This window comes from Rhinichthys klamathensis, unplaced genomic scaffold (assembly GCF_029890125.1).
Source record: "Rhinichthys klamathensis goyatoka isolate OS25496 unplaced genomic scaffold, OSU_Roscu_1.1 h1tg000665l_1, whole genome shotgun sequence".
Classification (NCBI taxonomy): Eukaryota; Metazoa; Chordata; class Actinopteri; order Cypriniformes; family Leuciscidae; genus Rhinichthys; species Rhinichthys klamathensis.
In genome coordinates, this window is record NW_026607104.1 from 527,767 (window position 1) to 545,147 (window position 17,381).

General features: G+C 40.4%; 2 protein-coding genes across 3 annotated transcripts in view; both read right to left on the reverse strand.

Moving 5' to 3' along the window:
* Positions 1–2,096: 2,096 nt before the first annotated feature.
* Positions 2,097–10,376, reverse strand: zfand5b (zinc finger, AN1-type domain 5b). Of its 2 annotated transcripts, none has more exons than XM_056241718.1 (5): positions 10,221–10,376; positions 4,575–4,752; positions 4,257–4,463; positions 2,537–2,665; positions 2,097–2,454 (listed from the first exon to the last, which is right to left on the reverse strand). In XM_056241718.1, exons 2-5 carry the CDS (start codon positions 4,729–4,731, stop codon positions 2,306–2,308), a joined length of 642 nt encoding a protein of 213 aa, XP_056097693.1. In that variant the 5' UTR covers positions 4,732–4,752; positions 10,221–10,376; the 3' UTR covers positions 2,097–2,305. The 2 variants fall into 2 exon arrangements, with proteins under 2 accessions (XP_056097693.1, XP_056097694.1); XM_056241719.1 differs by lacking the exon at positions 10,221–10,376 and adding an exon at positions 6,512–6,633.
* Positions 10,377–14,937: 4,561 nt separating this feature from the next.
* erbin (erbb2 interacting protein) overlaps positions 14,938–17,381 on the reverse strand; it is a 76,978-nt gene continuing 74,534 nt past the window's right edge. The window contains exons 23-26 of the mRNA XM_056241680.1: positions 16,426–16,599; positions 15,361–15,453; positions 15,168–15,242; positions 14,938–15,082 (exon numbers count right to left, since the gene is read on the reverse strand). Of these exons, the coding sequence (XP_056097655.1) occupies positions 14,975–15,082; positions 15,168–15,242; positions 15,361–15,453; positions 16,426–16,599 (450 nt within the window). The 3' untranslated portion in view covers positions 14,938–14,974. The remainder of the gene's footprint in view (positions 15,083–15,167; positions 15,243–15,360; positions 15,454–16,425; positions 16,600–17,381) is intronic.

Below are 17,381 nucleotides of genomic sequence, written 5' to 3' on the forward strand. Positions count from 1 at the left end.
AGCTCAACTTCCTGTTCATGTTCACATGCTGTCGAGTGCTAAATGTGTGTGTCAATGTTCTGAGTCCTGATGACAGGATTTTCTGTTCAAATGTAATAAATGCAACTGCTCTTTCCTTAAAACCTGCAATGTCTAGTTTATTCTTACTAATCACTGCTATTATTATTATAGCTCGGTTTTAGTCATTTGAGTTTGACAAAAAGTCAAGGCTGGTCATAATTATTGAGCTGGAGCATTCAGACACCAAACATGAAGCGTCACTGCAGGTTTTAACGGTGAAGGAGTGATAACATGTAGCTTATGTTTTACGATAGAAATGTTACATTTTGCCGTTCTGAATTGACAGTCATTTACGTGATTTATGTAATTCATAATTGCTCAATAGTGTATTTATTAAAGCATGTTTCATTTTCAGCATATGAATCAGATTGAATGTTCTATTTTAAAATTGTAGCATTTGCAAACGGTTCGAATTGATTAAAAATCGTATTCTTGTACTGTTCTTTATTTCTGAAAGTCCATTTAAATCCTTTAATTCCTATAAGACAGGGTTACTGTATCATAAAGACTTGCAGAGTGCAGGAGTGGGGCTTTTCACGGTGTCACTCCGCTTGTTTGACTGCTGTATTTTTGCAGTTTGCAGACATCGAGTCATTCACTCAACTCATTTGTTCAAAAACAAACACACACACACACACACACACCTTGTGTAATGAAGCCATTGTGCGTAATAATGGTGAAACGAGGCTTTGTGAAGCGCCTTTATATCGTCAAAAGTGTTAATCGAAGCTTGTACGACACAGCCCTCTAATGCTCAAAATATATAACACGTAACATTTATTTATAAAGTAGTAAAATTGAACAATACTTTACACGGCTTATATTCCATTAATGCTGATGCAGGGCTAGTTCAGTTAGTGATTTTGATTGGGCAATGGGCTGGTTTTGTTACAGATCTGGCAACCCTGACCAATCCGCATCCAGGACCAGCTGAGTTGAAGCCCTTTCACGTTACTTTGCACAAATAAATCTTATAACGAACAGCTTATCGCACCAGTACAGTACAAAACCGTTCAGGACACATTTTAATGATATCTCTGTACATAATTTTATTTACATGATACAATTTCGCAGTAATGTCGGATAACAAGATTATATGCGCAATACATATAATAAATAAAGATGGTTTGTACAAACTTGCATAACTAAAATCATAATCAGAACAGAAGGTTAGTTGTACTGTGTAAACTGACAAAGCTCTAAAATAAAACAGTGCTGTGCAGCCAGACCCAAAAACAGGACACGGACTGAGCCTCAGATTTAGAGATGTAGACTAATCACATACTCACACTGACTCACAACACTCAAGCACACTCGAAAGGGCTGATTAAATGACACTAAACAATACCATTAATTTCTTACCTGAATTTAACACTCAATACCCACTGAATAGATCAATCACACACAAGAAAGGCGGATTAGAGGAAAAAAAAGAAGTGGACTTCTAGTATGCTGTATTTCACTAACCATGCAAAACACCCACTTATAATTCAACCCTCTGAACAAGCCCAGGAACCACGTTTTCAGAAACTGGTGTCACATTACAACTCAAATGAAGAAAATAAATGTCACTTAAAGGGTCATGTGGGAGGTTGTGTGTTAGTAGCCATGTCTCACCACATCCATAGTGGACACTGGTATCATGGGCGCTCAACATTGATCATGAAGTATTCTGGTCTGGCTGCATGAAACCGTCGCAACTGGATTATAATATATTTTTCACAAAGTCTGTCAATAATTAAAAAGAAAATCTTTTGAACATGAAAGAGAAAACCAGCATCACTCCAATAGCTCGATAACTGTGGTAGGCTGACGCTCAAGCAGAAACGTGGAAAAGGCTGACTCTTAACGGGAGGGCGAAACGTTCGACCCGGAGGAAACAGAAGAGCGTCCATTTGCTACATGAGCCAGCCATGCACTGTTGCCCTGACGGCGCTCGGGCCAGAGCCGTAACAGTCCTCCGAGAGTCCAGGACACGCCATCACAGAGGAGACCACGGACATCAGCCTTTAACACCACAATCAGATGCTTCAGGCCTTTTTCCTCTCGTTTGTTTTAACTTGAAGCTCATATACCAACAGAAAGCAAAAGAAAGATGGAAACAAAGTGATCACTCATGCATTGGCTTAGAAACAAGATTCTTTCCCATACTGTAATTAAAAAAACTAGTCTTTAGAATCACAGGTCAAAGTGCGAGTCCTTTTATCCGATCTCTCGCAGAGTCGAGGTGAAGACGGCCGGCGGTTTATATTCTCTGAATCTTATCGGCGACCACGACGGGGTTCTCCTTGCGGATCTTGGCGGCAGCCTCTGCCTTGTAGTCGTAGGGGCAGTTGTGCTTGTCCGAGTAGCGATGAAGTCCGCAGAACAGGTTCCCACAGCGGCAGTCGAACCCTGGCAAACGAGACGTCAGCGTCAGAACGTGTGGAGGGAGCATGTGTGTGTGTGTGCGGGAACACTCGGAGGATGCGCTCACCTGTCAGGCCGACCTTCTTGCGGCACATGAAGCATCGGTTCTTCTTGTGTTTGGGGGCCTCGGGCGTCTTGGCCTCGTCCCCGCCGGCTGAGCTCGGGGGTGCAGCGGACGCTGTGGGCTGAGTGACGACTGCAAACACAAGCGCACCAATGAACATCCCCAGAAAAACAACTACATGCCCACAGAACACAGCTAGCCAGCTTCAGTACGCAGGCCTTTTCTGTAACTTTGTACCAATTTTAAACATTGTGGCTTTCAAACCTAGACGTTTTTGACTTTTTAAGGCAGAGTTTAGGTGATTTCTTCAGTAAAACCAGCTCTTTGGAAGATTATCAACGTTACTTGCGAAGCTAATGATGAGAATCATTTTGACTGCAAGAACCTCTTTTAGCCATACAACTGAGATGACAGTCAAACAAAGCATTTTACACATCTGCATGGCTATTAAAGGTGGGGTATGCGATTCTCTTTTTTGACCATTTTTTCAAAATAACTTGAAATCCTATTCCTAACCCACTTACAGCCACTGAGGTAGAAGCACTGAAATGAAAATCAAGCAATTTAATCATCTGTGGAACGGGCAGGACTCGAAAAACTCCAGCCAATCATTTCCAAGACCAGCTAGAATCATTGGACAGTAAGTCCGTCAATCAAACGGCTGTACCACACCCCCCTCCCCCCAGCGCGCGTGACCCCCGTCGTGCGCATACTCAAAGTTTGTGACGCATGCGCATCTCGTCAGTAAAGCCGGTTCCATGATTAGTAGTAAATCGTCATTACAATCTCTCGCACATCTAAGTTTTCGCTCGTGCATGATTGCGCGTCCATGTTCTTGGAATGGGTGGAGTCAGAGCCGGCGTTGGAGGAAAGAAGGTAGGACCATTTGAATTGTATATTTTCTAAATCTGCCGGTCGTTTTCCAAATCACATACCCCACCTTTAATGGATAGAGATATATATATATAAATAGTTCAGATGTCATACAGGGACTTAATCTCAATGAAGTCTCTTATTTGAAGTCAAAACAAACCAATTGCATTATTTAACAGATTCTTTGAAGATATTTAGATGAATATGGCTGACCAAACAGCCATTGACTGAGTTCCACAGTATTTTTCGCTCCATCAACCGTTTGGTCAGCCATATTCTTCAAAACATCATCTTTTGTGTTCAACAGAGGAGAGAAACTCATACAGGTTTGGAACAATAATGAGTAAATGTACATTTTTGGGTGAACTATCCCTCAAGGTGTAGCTCAGGGTTAGTACTGGTTTCAGCGTTGTGTAAGCGCAGTCAGCACTGTGATTCGGATCAAATCTTCAGAATTGGCTGCAGAGTGGGGTTTGCAGATGAGAAAGAAATTGCTTAAATGACGCAGTTTTCAAAATAGCACACTAGTCTTAAAGTGCGCTCACATTAGAGAAACGTTGCCAATAGTGTAGTGCCGTATGAAGCACAGCGCACAGAGTTCACTTCCAAACCAAGCAGCTTTCTGTTGGCCAATATGGCGAATTCACACGACCAACCTGAACCCGTCGCAAAACCTGCATATTGAAACTGTTATAAATGCAGCAGAAGCATTTATGTTTCTTAGCTTCTTTATTTAGAACCTATCTAGTGTTAAGACTTTCATAAACTGTTTCAGGGACTCTAAAGCTGCGTTTAAACATGATTCAGCTGAGACACTTCAAGTCTAAAAAAAACCCCCAGAAATACCAACCCGGTTCAGGAACTTCTGCTTTCGGCGAGCCCACGTCGTCTTCACAGGAAATGCTCATCTCCGTCATCTGTTGTGTGACCGGGAGGGCAGCGGTGGCGGCGCTGTTGGGCGACTCGGCGCTAGCAGCGGAGGAGTGGTTTAGTGTCGCTTCAATGATCTGGATGGCCGAGGCTTCAGAGGTAGGACTACTGGTGACACTGCTGGAAGCTGCAGGAAGAGACCACATCCCTTTAGTGTTAATGACACACTTGAGGAACAATCGAGCTTACAGACACGTCCGATTGTCCGTGAAGATGTTCAAAGAGTGGAAACACGTACCCATTGTGCTAATCGGACTGACTCCCCCATTGTTTTGTCTTGTTAAATGCTCTTTGTAACAGACCGAGCACATGCCGCTGGTCCGAGGGTTGCCATAGAAACCGCAGCCGGTGGCACAGAGCATGGGCACGGGGCTTTGATTGGTCTCCTGGGCCATCTCTCTGAAGGTGGGCGATTCCTGCAGACAACAAAACACAAGGACCGTGAATATGACAGCATGTGTGTGTGTGAGGAGGAGGGACTCAAAGACTGCGGCTCTGGCTTCATTAAGAGGATTTACGCCGATAAAGGTGCAATGTTGCCACAGCCTGGGAATCAGATTAGGCGTCAGACGTCGGAGCACCTTTTTTTTTGGCATGAGCCTCATCTTTATACAGAATCACCCAAACGAAAGCAAAGTGATTTCTGCAAACTCATGCCAAAGATCATCTTACAACCAGACTGACCTGTAAGACTTCCTCCAAACACTTAACCAATCCAACCAATAAAATGCTTCATTAAACTACATCAGAAAAGGACTGTCAGTTCGAAGATTAAAATACTTCTGTGCACAGATAAGCAAAAACACAATCATTAGCACCAAAAGTGCAGCTAACAAGCTGTAAACGAGTTTATTTTCTGACGCAAATGAGAAAATCCTAGGCAAGTGGTTCTCAACTTTTTTACTCCAAGCCCCCCTTTGTCCGAGACAATGTTTAAAGGATCTCCCATCTAAGCTAATATGTGCTTCTGAACAAAGTTCATAGAGATCGTAAACTAATCCATTTGAATTGAGTGGTTTAGTCCAATTTTCTGAAGGGACTCGATCGCTTTATATGTTGAACAGATTGAATTTTGGCGTTTATTCACATATAAACATTGATCCGCGAACATAAACAGAAGCTCAACCGAACCTGCTTGACAAACCTCTGAAGCTCAAACGTGCTGCGCAACTCGAGAACGAATGTGATGAACGTAAATGAATAAAAGCCTAAATTCAATCTGTTCATCATATAAAGCCATCGAGTCCCTTCAGAAAATGTGGAATAAACCGCTCAATTCATATGGATTAGTTTACGATCTCTTTATGGACTTTAGGAGCATCAAAGCAGTAGTTGTGTAGCTGTCAGTGGAGGGACAGAAAGCTCTTACATTTCATCAAAAGATCATCATTTGTGTTTTCTGTTTGCCAAAGATGAAAGAAAGTCTGGTGGGTTTGGAACGACGTGAGGGCGAGTAATTATTGAAAGAATGTATTATTGGGTGAACATGAACTATCCTTTTAAGCTCAAGCACAAATCTACTCCACCAACAGAACGGCCACAAATATCTTTATGGTTGAGAAGATTCATCACTCATCATCAATGTGCAATACAGACGCGCTCTCAGAAAACACATGTGCCGGACAGGCATGGCCAGGCTTTCTCTTTAGGAAATCATTCATACAAATTATTTCTGTGATGCAATTACTAAAGTGTCATGATTTTATCTGTTTTATCACTACTCGTTCATACCTCAGATTTGAAAGAGACAAGAAATGTGGCGTGTAAAGCTGGGGAAAAGTGGGAGAGTAGAGAATGGGAAGAGGGGAGACAGCCAATAAAACACAGACCAACAACACACTCATAATACAGACACATGAATATTTAAATGCAACCGGAGAAAAAAAACTAGCAAACAACAGAGTTGGGCGCACCTTGATGCATTTAAAAATATAACCCTATGACAACAAACTCACAAAAGTTACCAGTAAAGACTACTAACAACTATCATGAACAGATCATACAGGTTCTGATAACTTATTTTTTACAAATATCAACTTTCAAGAGAAATCGGTCTGTATGAAAAATGAGGAAGAACATTTAAAATGTCTAATAATATTTTCATTTTGTTTACGTGCACTATCACTGAACACATGACACATCAGTTTAACACAGAAGGAATAAAGGCATAGTTACTTTTTTTGTCCATTCTTCTTTGAATTTTCGGTCTACATCACTGTCTCGTGGGTATCAGAATAATTTGTCATCGCCTTCAGACGCACGGCTGTTATCAGTGTCTGCATTTTCACATATACATTTCATTTGAAGTCCTGAGATGTGCTTATTCGCAGTGCTGGTGGTTCATGTTTGGAGCACTAAAACAGTATATGAAATATGTCCTTAAAAATTTGAAACACGCTTGCTTGGGTCCGGATATGAACTGTGATCCACATAGCGAGTGTTAATCTCGTAAACTGCTCTCATGCGTGCGTGTTACATATTAAATATTTTTAGTCATATATTCAATGTGTTGGTAGTCAAACTCCAGCTCTGAATGCATCGTGGTAGAAACGCAAACACTTTTGTGCAACTGTACGACTGACCCTTTAAACATCAGCTGCTCATTTAATTATATTAATGCATAGTGTGACTGCCCATTTATCTTTACATTTTGATTTTATGCCGAGTTAACTGAATTACTGGTATGCGAGCACCAAAATGTTTTGTCATCCGCATAGAAGCATTTCCACGTCACTTTCTGCCTTTATAAACCCTGACTAGATCCTCAATATTGGCATAGGATCATAAAATCCAATCGTACAAGCATTATATGAATCAGGGCCAATTTAATGTGGTGCATCTTTATTTTGAGTTTTTAAAGCATTTTAATTATGAGTCATTCAGACTGATCTGGGCCCTGTTTGAGAACCACTGTCCTAGGATGTTTGTGTGCCATTTCTGTGCTTTATTGGTAACACGTTTTCTGAATTTCTCAATCTTTTGATACTGCTGTAAAATGAAAGAAAGTTTTTTAAATTCACTTTTTTTTTTCTTCTACTGATTTCTTTCTTATTCATTACTGACCGTTTACAACAACTATTAAGTCTACATGCCCACTGTTGTGGTTCCATTCATTCATATTTAGATCTTGGTTCACACAACATAACACCATAACTTACAAAAACATTGTGTGAGTGTGACGCACTGCACCATTTTAAACAGAAATTTCCTAACTCGTTTATTATCACATCACGCACCAACTTCATAAATCGAGGGTGCTTTCACACTCTAACGCATTTGAAGTGGATCAGAGTCGGTTTCTGGAACGATTCACTGTTGGTTTGAACACAATTAGTCCAAACCAGATTCACATCTATTTTTAAAAGTACATTTTAAACAATTATGTGGTGTCATGAGTAAAATAAAATAAAAAAAAGATTCAAAAAAGTACTAAAAACTCAATTAAAATGAAACACTCCCCCATAGAGCATGACCTAAACTCTTAATATTGATTATGGCAGGGCGATCTGACAATATATCAAGGTGACAATACAAAGCATCAATCAAATGATATTTTGCCATACCACTTACGTTACAATATGTAAATAAGCAGCTTTGTGCTGCACAGAAGTTACTGACAAGTTGATGTGATAAAGCAACATAGATGGCCCCATACATGGACAATTATACTTGCTACTGTATAAATAAAACTTACAGTCCATTAAAAACTTAAAGCGCTGCTTGACATGTGCACCACCGATTTATTGTATTTGTCCTATAGTTTGTTATTTGCATGTTTGTTCTTATTTTTAAAAAACACAATAAAGATATCATTTATTTTTCTTTTTATAAGATTTATCATATCTCCCACCTCTGGTCCACAAGCACATTGCGCACACCTATCCATTTATATTAATAGTTAACTTTTTAAATAGTTGGGGCTGTATCAAATATTCCTCAATACCAGCTGCCCCGGCATCGTGAGCACCATACTAGCCAGATGAAGTGCGTGCGACCATGCGGTGTTGATGGGTAAATGCTGAACAGCAGTGTGAGATGTAAATATATCTGTAGGTGGAACAGCTGGAACATTCTGTTCAAGCAGAGGCGATCACAGCAGCAAACCCAATCCCCATCCAAGCAGAAACATGTAACGCAGACGCTTTCGAGAAATCAACCTGAAACCTGTCAGGAGCGGCATGTCCGCGAGGGGCCCCGGGGTTTCAGAGGGCCTCTTGTCTGCAAGTAAACAAGATTGCAGCATTTCACCTCCGCCTTCTGGCATCAGAGGTTTTCCCCTGAAAACCCGCCACATGGCCCGCGTCACGTGTGTGTGTGTGAGCCTGCTGCCCTTCGCACTCGCTCACATGGACCGCTGGATTAGTTTTCATCCGTCACAAGGGTGCAATGTGACATGTTGTCCTGAACAGCCTCCACCAGTGTGTCCCGACTAAAAATACCCCCCCTCCATTGTCCTACCTGCCTCCATTACATCACACACACACATCTCTATTAGGAGCTGGTTTGCATAGCACCCTCCTCCTCCCTACACATGGCCTCATATATTCTGATAAAGCCCAAAATGGCAAAGCCCCAACAGGGCTGTTTTTTCTTCTTCAGCCGATTCCCATGCATGTTGGCCACCTGTGTTCACCTATCCCTGTCTGGATGACAGCAAATACACGGCATACAGGGCAAAACAAAGACATGAGAGATAAACCAAGTCAAATAGTTGAACAAAAGCAAACCATGAAGCTAGAAAGACAGCAGAAAACAGATGCTCACGTGTCTCAATGCACCAAGATATGAGGCATTTAAATGACATGTACAGCTTATACAAAGTCTAATAGTGCACTTTACACTGCAAACACGCTTTGTGAGTGTTATTCACATAGTATGTGTACTTTTATATATTATATATAGAGATATATCAGAGTTTGAGGCCTCGTGAAATCCACTGAGTCATGCTAACAGTAGCATCACGGCTAACAAACACACAGTGGCATATAAAGCGCAAAAAGCACTCAACACAACAGCTGCTGCCCTCAAAATGTGTGCTGTGTTCAGTCTGAGGGTTAGTGTTGATGAATGAGTGAGGATGGATGGTAATGTAGCCGTTTATCTACTTTATATCTGGGTCAGGGTGAATTTGCTTTGTGTTCTCCTTTGTTTCAAAACACTCTTCCTGTTTGAGCCAAAGCACAAACCTTGATAATAATAAAAAACAACAATTCACCACCAGAACGCCAATTCACAACAAATCAGTTAAAATATTGAAGAACAAACGGCGGGGAAATTATTTTAAAAGACGTTTATTCATTCACTCAGCGATGAAGATAACACTAACTAGCTGGGCTTTGAGTTTCCTGTTATAACATCTCGATCGACACGCAAAACGACACCAAATAAAACCGAAAACACTATAATAGACAGTAAAATAGTCGATGAATGATAAAACCACACAAACAGCCAATTAACTGTATCTCAATAAACATTTAAAGAGAAATGCATGCAAACGATCTTATTTTCCATCTCTGGTATCTTGAAGGACAAAATCAGCTTAAATGCGAAGCAAACAACACGTTATGAATAAAACACACGTGTTTAAGCATAAATCTGCTGTTTTCGTATCATATTTCAGCTTTTATGTCGAAAGGAACAACAGGCTAATTTTACTAGCTAACATGCTAGCATCAGCTAACAGCAATATATGGTTAAACTCGCCAAGTTAATCATTTTAGACTAACCGCTACCACATTAAATAATATTACACCAACAAATAACTCTGGAAATAAAGATATTAGGCTTATTAGCTGGTTATTTCACCAAAACTAATCATATTTTCCTGTAGCGTTAGCATGAGCTTTTAAAATGTTGTAATGTGGGGGGAAAGTGTTTTACTTGCCTTATATGAGTAAAACGAGAAGCTCCCGGAATAAAGAGACTATATATTAAACCCTTCGCGTTGGTCTGTGCCGCTAGTCCGCTGACGTGTGTGTTTCGGTGTGTATGTGTGTTTTTCTGGCTGCTGTTTGTTGGTTTTCTTTAAGAGCGGGCGTGACGTCACGGTGATTGACACCTCCGCGGGGCGGGGCCAAATGCGCCAGTCACAACAAGTTTACTGTACAAAAACAACCTTCTGCTCTGAAGCAATAGCTCTAGTGCAGTGGCCAGGGGTTGCACTGCACTGTCATCATGGCCAAATACTGGGTTTTGTTGTTCATTACCGTTTGTGGGAGTTGTAAATGGAAGAGTTCGTCCTAAATTTGATGTTTTGAGACAAATTGAGGCAGACAAATAACAAGTTGCACTGTTTTTCAAATGATTTCGAAATGGATTCTGAGTACTGTGATAGTACTGATAATACAAACATATCTGCACACCATTTAAATGTGCCATGTTGCCACAATTTGAACCCAAACACCAGTTAGCAGATATTAGCCGTCACTGTCATTCATATTACTGTGATTTTGTATGGCACTGGATGCAACATGATGTTTTTTAGTAAAAGAGCAGGCACAAAATGTGTTCAAACGTTAAGGGCGTATCAAAAGGTCAGACTGTATCGAGATCCAAAACATTTTTAACACATTTTAAGCAGAGGCTTTATGTGGTCCATTGGTGAAGGTTATTTTTACACGGGCTTGTATCAGATGTCAGCGCACTGTGATCTGCTGACCCGCAGAACAGCCAGAGCCGAGCTCGCTCTGAAGGACACGTTGATCCAATCACAACACGTTTCCATCAAGGCCAGGCAGACGCCAGATGAAGATACTGGGACACACTGCATACCGGCTGCCTCACCTAGTGAGTTTCCTATAGACAACAGCGTACTGTTTGGTGTTATAGACACATTCAAAAACTTTTCTTCTTAAAAAACAAGCTTTATGTGTCGCTTTTATGTGTGAAAAGTGGATTTTTTTGTGTGGAAATGGATATAAAACCGATATTAATGTATACATTATATACTAAAATAATCATGGTTAAGCTGAGAACCATTTGGCTTGAAATCTTGTCAACAGGAAAACAATGAAACGAGTCTCTGCTGGATGTCTTCAACCCTGGGTCTGTTGTGAAAGCACTCTCGTATTTTGCCCCGGGTTATATATAGAGCTGGAATCTGATACGAGCCCAACTCGCACTCCATGTGGAAGAACGGCTTCGCTGCTTTCTGCTCTTCGAGTGATTTCAAAGCCAAGGAACGAAGCTAATAAAGGTGGTGAAGGCTTGATTATATTCTTACGTTTGACCATTGCATTTCCTCGAACTGCAGCAGCGTTGATGCATTATCACTTATCAGTAAACAAAGTACTGAGTTACACTTGATAAAAGCTATGATTAAATTACTTTAGTCTTCTAATTTTACTTCACAGACCCATTTACAGTCTTTGTTAACACCTATCAGCTTTGATTAATGACTGAGATTATGGACTGAAATTATGGACTGAAATGTTGTATGGGGTTGTAACAAAAACATGCCATTTTATTGTTAATGACAAATATAGTGGTGTGAGGTAAACATCTATACCTGATAATGCATTCGTACTTTGGCCCAAAATGGCCGGATTCAATGAGATTATCTTTCTGAAAAATATTGTGTCATTTACCCACTATCCTTCCAAACCTTTTTGACTTTCTAAATTCTGCAACACACACACACACACACTATATTTTAAGTCCCCCTGAGGTGAAAAAGGTTTTTAATGTTGTTTATATGTCTATGTGGTGTTTTTAATATGCTTTAAAACGAACCTTGTGTAAATTCATAAGTCGACAGCATTGCTGAGTATTTCCTCCTTAAAACTGCAGTGAACCAAAGACAGTCACAATAACACAGGTTTGAAATCGCTGGTGTTTCTGACGTCACAAACTACCTTGTAACCAATCAGGTCAACGTATGATCGTCAACCAGTGGATCTCTGAGCTGGAGTGAGTGAGTGGAGGCGGGGCTAATTAGCATATTCATAGAACCGCGTTTACTAAATGAGGCAAGAGAGTAGAGTTACATTCAAGCTATTTTAAGGCACAAAGTTGTTGTTTTTTCCAAGAATTTTTTTTTAAATATGTCATTTTGGTGATCAAAGATGAATTTTAAGGGATACAATTATTGCCTACAGGGGGACAAAGTGAAAGAATGGTTGATTTGCTTTGGAAACAAAAATAAATACAAAACCGAACCAAAAAAAGACAACAAACATACACCTTGAAAGAGCATTAGTTGATTTATTCTTTCCACAGGACACCATGGAAAGTAAATTTATTTACAAAATCTGGAATGTTGAATAAATGCATACCAATCATCTTAACAGTAGCTGCTTGCGGAGAAACCTTTGACATAGCTATACATTAAAAGGGCTGCTTCTGTGATGCAAGTTATTGCTGGTTTTAAAAAAAACGTAATCACTAATGCCATGAACAAATCATAAACCTTTTAAAAAAGTATTTACATGTTGATTAGTAATCTCTAAACTCAAAGTAAAGTGTACTAAATAAATAAAAATAAAAGTGGGACAGTAAAAAGAACACCAGTTTTTTCTTAGTCACTGTTCGTTATTACGTTTTTACAATGTCTTCGCAGACAAAATAAAAAAGAAGTGACAGTCGAGGGATCTACTGCTGATTCGTGATGAAACAGAAGTAACAGTGTCCACAAAACCATGTGTTGAGTGAATCATTCACAGCAAAGATGAGGGGCGTAGTTTTATCGACTAACGTTATGTTCTTTAAACTGCGATTAATCATTTTTTACTCCAAAAAAGTAATCAAATGTAGCAAATTAATTTACAATCCATAGGCAATGTTGACCCAAAGCTTAACAACATACTAAATTAAAACTGGAACTCGCTACTATAGCGAATCAATCGAGTTCTTGAAAAAAGGGCGACCGTGCTCTTTCACATCAAATTGTGGATCTGTCACATTATCAGAATGTTAATTTGATTACTTGGATTCAATTAGCGCTCCAGTCTACTGAAGAATACAGCGAAGAACGATCAAAAGGAGGAATTTCATGCAAATAATACACACAGTACTACAATCGACAGTGGGTCGTTATCCTCAAATGCAGGCAGGGCAAAAAAATCATGGCCTTTCAATGTGACTACTTCAACTACAAACATTACGATTAACGTAGCTTTTCGAATCTCTTTGCTATTGAAGATTGTGATGTATCCACATACAATGCAATGATAATCTTCATAGGGGTGTTTGGAAACAGCAGTGCAATCGCTAATGTGACGAGACATTCATTCGCACACTATTCAGACTTTAAAGTTTACGAACATTTTTTTTTTTTTTACAAAAAAATCTGAAATGCCATTTCCTATGTTTTCGTGTTTAAAAGATTTACAATATAAAATGCGGTATCAATCGAGAAATACTAAATGGGTTCTTTATTTATATAAAAACGCAACTAACTGCATCTTGCGAATGGAATAAAGGACTTTCTATTGCTCTTACGCCCACTGTGTCATACGCCAGCCTAATAAGGCCACTGAATATGCGGCGTGGATCTGTACGAGTATTGCTCTGGGTCGAACCCATTTTGTGACAGTTCAGGGTCTATGGCACTTGACATGTCGTTTTCTCGAAGCCCCCAATAGCAAACGTCCACGACTGCAACTAGTCAAATGTTAAAATGTTTTCGTAAGAGAATAAAATATCACATCTACAATCTTCTTCACAGAATAAAAAAACAGTTTTGATGAACTCCAAATTGAAATAAGGAAAAAAATAAATGTTCGAGCGCGAACGCTTCGGATTAGTTCGGTGGCATTGGAATCGGGTGGCTGTGTTGTAGAAGTCGGAGGAAAGAGGTTCACGTGCCAGCAGTTTCATGCCGCCCAGCCACAGTGTCCCAATATGCTTTGGTTAAGGTACTTGAACCACTTTCTGTTTCTGTCTTTTAGCAAGTCTGCTCTCTTTCGAAATCCTCACGGAAGTACTTCATCGCGTTCCTGTCCATGTTTCACGTGCAGGGAGCATTTCAGCGCATCCTTCCAGGCGGCATCCGGGCTAAAGTCTGTGTCTTCCACTTCTGTCCGGTGGAAGTTTGCAGGAAGAGACTCTTGTTTCACTGGAGGAGACTTCCAGAAGGAGAAAGCTGAGAAGAGGTTCTAGCAATGAAGCAAGTTATCAATCCCAATGAGAGGAAGTTTTCTTCACAAGGGTAATCTGACCACCAGGCCAACAGATTTCACATCCAGTTCAGTTTAGCTCACCCCAGTTCTACATTCATTACCACAGTTAGCACGTAGCATTGTCTTCCAACTTAATCTCACACAGGTCATAAAAGTGGTTTCTAAAAATCTTTAAAATGATAAAAAACAAACAAAAAAAACGAGTGAGATTTGATCGAGAGCCCTGCCCTCAAGCGGTCAGCTCATGTCCCATAACAACTCAATCCAGGTGATGTCTTATAAAATGAAAAACAAAAACTATCTTTACAAAAAGCACAGGGTTTCATATCAGTTGGACTGCACCAACAGGCTATCCCACAGTGAAGGCGCATGCTCCCAGACTCTTCCACCTGATGCAGTGGGGTCGCCCCTATCCACCGACGGTCAAAGCTCGTCCCGTTTACATCAGCTCAGGTTAACTACATACAGCACTGGCTCCTCTCGGTACAAAAATAAGACAGTGCACATTCAGTTTCGTCAGTTATGCGGCCATCTCTCGAACGATGATCAGGTCGACGGTGCTGGGGAACGTCTTCAGGAGGGAAACGGCGTGTCCGTGATCGATGTTAACGAAGCTGTATCCGTTTGCCTGCAAAGTGGATGTTAATTGATGTTAGTGAATTACTAAGGTATGGATAAGACAAAATATGTGAAAAGTAAGTAGTAGAAATGACCTGGATGATCTTGTCCCCCGGTTGAAGTAGTTTTGAAGCCGGTCCCTCCGACTGAACCCTCGTCACGAAGATGCCCTGTTGATCATTTATGATTTAAGAGTTGAAATCAAATATACATTGAAATCAAAGCTCCAGAAATGGATGTGCACACCTATTTCAAAAGAAAAGGCAAGAGAAAGAGAGAAATACTGACGTAGTCATCTGGGCGGAAGGGATTCCCACGGCCACCTACTCCTCCCGATATACTGAAACCCAGCTCAGGGTTCTTCTCGATCTTCACATGGAGCTGAGAACGCAAGACAGACAAACCACAGCGCTTGAGTTCACATCACACTGATGCCTAAATATCAGTCTGGCTATTAGCTAGCATTATCATGACATCAGGATTTTACATTTTAATGATAGACCATAAAACCAAGAATGTTTATTAAAGCATAGACGCTTCATTTTGATTTCCTATTGGCACTGTGTCTACACCAGACGCGAGCGGCGGGACGCGACAAAAGCAAATAGGGCCCGTTTACACCTGGTATTAAGATGTGTTTTGGTGGACGACGCTAAATACAGGTGTAACGGGGTTTAAAACTTTGAGCTTGTCCACTTTTGACCACTTCCAGAGGTAGTTGAAAACGCATTCGACCGGATTGCTTTCCTAGTGTAAACACTCATGTGGTCGAATGTGTTTGAACAGCCACTAAAGACCGCCTACTCTCCGCCTACTGACCTAAAGCGCAAACATTACGGGAAGCGCTCTAGCCAGACGGGAGTTAAACTTTGACGGCTGGAGACACAAGTTTGGTTTGAAGATGAAAAACGAATTCCTGATTTTTAACACACACACTCACAGTGTTCGGCTGGTCTTTCGGCTGTCAGAGCAGAAACTAAAGCTGCTGCTCTCCTTATGCTTTTCTGTCGTCTCCGGTCGCGCTCATGTGTAAATTCCACAAGCTTATTTCGTCCATTAGATTAAAAGATCTGAAAAAGCCCATACATTTACCCGCCCATAGACCATCTCCTCGAAAAAATCAAGACAGAAGTTGTTGAAAGTGGACAAAAGAGACGGGAATGTGTCTCCCTCGTCCACTTGTGATCCGATCGAGCAAAACACATCTTAATACCAGGTGTAAGCAGAGCCTATAAACCCATTATAATCAGTGATGCTGTCTACACTGGTGCCACGACTGCTGCGTCCAGTGGAGACACTGTGTTAGGCATGATGGTCTATAGATGTGTTAACATTTCAAATGCAGGGTCCCACCTCCTGCTGCAGGGTCTCTTGTGGGACCCGTGGAGCACCCGGGGGCTGCTGGGACACCTTGAGCATCAGGTAGTCGATGAGCTGCTCTCGTGAGGGGTGGCGTGCCATCGGGGGCTGACCGCAGCTCATGGGAGGTCTCACAGGAGCACACATTTGGCCATTCATCAAAGGCACCTGAAAGACAAATGCACACACCAAACCATTAAGAGATGCACATAGTATTTCTGCCAATTAAATCACTACACACTGTCAACCAATGGCAATCTCTCTCCTCAAAGCTAAAACAAGCCAGTGCAGTGATCTTTGCATTTAACTCTCAGGTTTTGGCACAGGACCAGACAGAAGCTACTTTCAGAGATACAGAAGGTTTATGTTCTCCATGTTGAGATTTCTGTGATGAGGAACAGGCCTCTTTAACCAGACTCTTGAAATTTCATTGACTGGACAGAAATCAGTGAAAACACTCAAACTCAATTTTCTGTTTTTTTGTTGTTGTTTTTTTTAATTAAAAAGTTATCAATGAATAGAGTTAAAGGGAAATTATTGGGCTTTTTCAATAAAAACAAAACAAAAGATGTATGGAGGACCAACTGTACCATATTTAAAAATAAATACAGAAATAAATAAATGCTCAATAAATAAATAAGCATACAATTAATTTCCCCAAAAAATACAATAAACAAATAAATGTAGGTAGAAATTAAATTATACAGTGAGACATAAATGTATATATCTCTTTTAATTAGCTTCTTTATTTATTCACCTTTGTAATAATTACCTTATTTATTTATTGTCCGTTATAATCTTCAACTTTATTTATTAATTACTTATTTTTTTAAGTATTTATTTATGTGCATGTTATAATATTTTTGTCTGTTTTATTCTTCCTTTGTATTTTTTTACCCTGTTTATTTCTTCAATGCTTTTTATTTCTGCCTGTCGTTTTTACATTTCTG